This window comes from Polyodon spathula, chromosome 12 (genome assembly GCF_017654505.1).
Source record: "Polyodon spathula isolate WHYD16114869_AA chromosome 12, ASM1765450v1, whole genome shotgun sequence".
NCBI lineage: Eukaryota > Metazoa > Chordata > Actinopteri > Acipenseriformes > Polyodontidae > Polyodon > Polyodon spathula.
In genome coordinates, this window is record NC_054545.1 from 31,304,635 (window position 1) to 31,309,218 (window position 4,584).

Sequence of the window (4,584 nt, forward strand, 5' to 3'; positions counted from 1 at the left end):
GCAGGTTATGGTTTAAAACGAGCCGCGAGAGTAACGTGCTTGTTGCTTTTGTAAACACACTTGATTGCAGATTGGAAACGAAAAGACAAACACGTAAGACAGCAAAACCTGTTTTAACCGTTCATGCCGGTGTTTGTTGTTTTTCTTTCTTTTTTGTTTGTTTATGTTGTATTACATTTTGTATGTTCACTGGTAAAACGCAGCAGGTGACAAACGATACAGTCAGTTGCATTAAGCTAGACCTGTTTGATAACTCCGTTGTCCCTGTTCAGCTGTATTCCAGGGCTAAGGACTGGGTTTTCGCTATTGTTGTTAATTAGGTTTTAATTCAGTAATTCATGATATACGTTTGTTCTCCAGCATTAGAAAGAATATAAATGCCATCCTTGACTAGTTAGTGTTATACTACTGTTTGCGTTTTGGTATTCGCAGAAATTCACCGAAGATGGCTACCATGATTTTTGTTGACAAGGAAAACGGAGAGCTGGGTACAACTGTAGTTCCTAAAAACCGCACGAGGTTGCTGTCTGCTCCAGGTAAGCGCAGGTGTTCAGTTGCGCAGTCTCATACACCTAGAAGTAAAACGTTGTTGTTCTTCTACAGAGTGTTTAGCCTTGCTGTAAAGTCGTTTCTTAAATGTGTTCTTCAGTACATGCATGGTCAGATACTGCAGAAACAAGGGACTAGTTCCAAATTCCAACTTCTCCTACAGATGATGCGGCTACAGGAATGTTTGGCAGGTCTATTTTTGGGTATTGATATTTTCTAACTGTCTCGCAGCCAATACATTTGGGGAGAAAGTCCTTCAGACTCCTCGTCCAGGGAAGGTTTTTGGTATGGCTAAGCCCACCTCTGCTCGCAAGGCTCTGGGAACTGTCAATAAGATCTGCTCTGTTACTAGACCTGACTTTTCTGGGAACAAACATAAGTCCAAGGTTGCTGCAAAGGTAAAGTAGTGTGTGTATATAACGAACAATTAACGTTTCTTATGATATTAAACATTGTGTATAGAGTCTGATAAATACAAATTGTAATCCTAAGGTTAACTGTTCCAGGTGGTTTATTTTTGTGTGCCAATATTGTCTGGGAGGGGGAGTCATGCAGGGATATTGTTACTTCAGGTTGATTTATAATTTAGCTTGTACTATGTTATGTGGTTTTGAAAGTGTACAGCATTTTTTTTTTTTTGTAACAGCCAACTGAAAAGGTTAAAGTTTGCATACCGGTTAAAGAGCTTCAAGAATATCCAGAAATCGAGAAATTCATTCCATATAATCCAGTTGGTAAGCATTTAAGTTCATATTCTTTCAAAATAAGAGGGTGTTTTCACTAAATACTATTATAAAGGGAGTAACAGGTGTCCTAGGTCTATTCTGGGCCCTTTAAAATACACAATGTCTCCTTCTCTTTTCCCTGAAGGTGTTTGCTTGCTAATGGGCATTCTCCATTTTTATTTACTAGAATTTGAAAGCTTTGATGTACCAGAAGATCAAAGATTAAGCCACCTGTGCTTGGCAGGATTGGCAGCTCCAACACCAAAGGAAGAGCTGGACAGTTTTAGTGTGTTGCACTCTTGTATGAAATGGTCTCCATTGAAATTCCAGAAAGGTTTGTAATGCCATCAAACTCTCTCTTCTAAATCCTAATGACCAGTATCTACTTCTGAGCCTTGCATTAAAATAGTGTTCAAATTCTGAAGGGGGTGTATCAGTTTCACACTTGGGAGACAATGCTAGTGAAGCGTTTACACGCTAATACTGCAGATCTAACTACCACTTGCCCTGAGCAAATTCATGTTCCCTCAAAATATTCCCACTCCACCCATATAACCTCTTCCTTATGAGCTAGTCAGCTGTCCTATATATTAATTTTCAAAGAGGAGATATCTTGTACAAGTATTAATCATATCCCTGCTGAGTAATAGGGCCAGGATTATTTTGTAATAGTTTGTGTAGATGGTAGTCCACAGGGGAGGTTTTAGTAAAGGGTAGGAACCTGTACCCTGAAATACTAAATGATGTACCAGTATTTTTTTTTCTCTGTCTCCTGAAATAGAGAATTTCTGTGCAGAAGTGGACTCCTTCTTGCAAACAGTCAGTCAGCTAACAATAGAGCTGCCACCACTGGACCTGGATCAAAGTTGCTGAGTTTGGTTTTGGCTGTCTTTATGCTTGCTAAATGGTTTTAATTTGTATAGTATTTGTCAATCCTTTTGAAATAAAGACATTTTACAAAATCACTTTGTAAGTGGTTTAAGGCTTGTGCTATATAAATGTTAAATGGGTGTCCTGTGCACTAAGAGTTAATTCAAGAGGATGGGATATACAACCAGGGGTCTAACTTCTAGTAACAAGCATGAAAGGGGCCTTCAACTTGGTAGGAAATTGTTTGCTTGACGTCAAACATTTCTTACATTCACATTGCTGAACAGTACAGGAAATGTGCAAGTTTAATTCTACAATTTCTGAATGTGTTCCACCCAGGTTTGGCACAATAGTAAACTGGCTTGGTTTACAGGAGATGGTGTACAGACTTAATGTAGTGGAATACCTTGTACATTAAAATGTACACCAAGTTTAAAACTTTTTTTTCAGGACACTTTGGGCAAAAGCCCTGTTAAATGGCTGATGGGCTTTTGCTGGTAATGTCGTGAAAGGGGTTTTTTTTTTTTTTTTTTTTTTTTTGTGTACACTGCTGTTCTTATTGGGTGTCATTTTGCTTTTACATCTAGAACCCCCTCATTTTGCAGCCTTTGACTTCACTTTGTGGTTATTGCATGATCACTTAAGATATACAAACTGATTAAAAACACACTGGTCTCTTTGGGTTGTGCCTGATGACCACATTAAAACATTACTGTGGGCTGCAATTTGAGACTTTAGTAACAAATTGTGTATTGCAATATAATTTGGAATTTTAATGCACTTGCTACAAATTAAACAATTCTATAGGTGTGAATTTTTTTGTATATTAAATAATTTATATAGCCATTGCTTCAACTAATAGTTGTTAAACTTGGACTTCTGACCATATTTTTATCTGCTGAAATTTTAAATGAATTCTGTGACAATATGCAGTACCCATTGCTATAAGTTTTTTTTTTTTTATTCCTCCCCTCCCCGATTCACTTCAACCACTTGCTAAGATCAGGTCTCTATTGATGTTTCCTTGGACAACACTTAAGATATGAACTGTTGCGTTTAATCTGCCTCTTCAACTGCACTGCTAATATTTTTTATTGAATTTTGCATGCCATTCGACAAAGAGCTCCACGTCGTTTATGACTTGTATCTGTAGGCACTGTTAACCAGGATTATATCTGGGGGGGGCTTCATTGTTGTTAGCATTTAACTAACTTCTTCCACAGTGTAAAATAAAATGACACTAGAGATTTGTGCAAATGAGTGAGAGCAGAGTATTGGATTTTTCAGGCTTTAGTGCCACTACCAGTACATAAACACTTTGAATTCTGTACTCAAGTAGATAAATATATATGGGTTTATACGTATAGTTTTGACAAACCACAAGCGATCTCCGATACCGAACAGTTTCCATCACGTCACACGCCTTAACCTTGTAGTTTAACTGGCCAGAGTACAACCCGATTTAACTTGTTCAAGAAAAGGCAAACAAGGACTCCTCTCTCTGCTGTTATCACGTGGATCTTTTTAGCAGGCATGTTCAATGATTTAATTTTGTATTGTGTGACTGATCGTGTGTACTATGTTGAATAGACTATTGAGAGAATTGGTTTCGGTCACCTATATGCACAAAACTAAATAAATGAGATTCGGTTCTTAATTTTTTTAGTTTTTTAATAAAGTTTTTTTTTTTTTTTTTCCTTATAAAACATGGCATGATTTGTTAATCTTAAATATAAACACCCACGAATCTTGTTCGGTGCAATAACCAGCTGCATTTTTATTAGGCAAAATACATTCCATATTGCATCGATAACAAAAGCATTTGAAGTAACATAGGCTACTGAAGTTACATAGCAGAGTAAAAGGTGTGCTTATAAATAATGAATCCATGTTTAAATTCAAATTAAATTTACGATTAGCTAACATTTGTTTAACAACAAAAACATCCATACGAGAACGCGTTTAAAATTGCATAGATAATAAACAAAACTTTGTTATTTTTTATTTTTGTTTTTACTTTATAAGACATTATACATCATTCTCAATTGCTAATTTTTAAATGTCGCACCAAGGCTCACTGAATGCAATTAAAAAAAAAAAAAAAAAAAAGACAGTATTCGATAGGACTAAATATAATGTTGCATGATAACATTACAATTTAAAATGTATGTATTACGAAACAAAATAAGCATATACTGTTTTTCCATATTTTTTACATTCTTTATTGATGTGACCGGTGGGATACAAAAATAAATGTAGGTTAACGAAATAAAATACAAAGCAGTCTTGCACAAAAAACAATTTGTGGAGTTTTAGGGGAACACAAAATGCGGCTTTTTAATCTCGGAGAAAAGCATTGCAGAACACATGCAAATGAGATTTTACCAGCAAAAGAAACAATGATACTACTAAGAATGTGTTATTTTCATTTGGGAGCCCA

At 36.0% G+C, this 4,584-nt stretch overlaps 1 protein-coding gene across 1 annotated transcript; it reads left to right on the plus strand.

Moving 5' to 3' along the window:
• Window positions 1-3,054, plus strand: LOC121324811 (securin-like). Its single transcript, XM_041267001.1, has 6 exons — window positions 1-93; window positions 433-536; window positions 781-947; window positions 1,196-1,283; window positions 1,462-1,608; window positions 2,056-3,054. The coding sequence occupies exons 2-6, from the start codon at window positions 446-448 to the stop codon at window positions 2,145-2,147; spliced, it is 585 nt and encodes a 194-aa protein (XP_041122935.1). The 5' UTR covers window positions 1-93; window positions 433-445; the 3' UTR covers window positions 2,148-3,054.
• The last annotated feature ends 1,530 nt before the right edge of the window (window positions 3,055-4,584 follow it).

Coding starts and splice junctions, on each gene's coding strand:
- LOC121324811 (XM_041267001.1), top strand. CDS start 446: ATGGCTACCATGATTTTTGTTGACAAGGAAAACGGAGAGCTGGGTACA. Junction 537..780: donor GAGGTTGCTGTCTGCTCCAG/GTAAGCGCAGGT, acceptor ACTGTCTCGCAG/CCAATACATTTGGGGAGAAA. Junction 1,284..1,461: donor CATTCCATATAATCCAGTTG/GTAAGCATTTAA, acceptor TTTATTTACTAG/AATTTGAAAGCTTTGATGTA.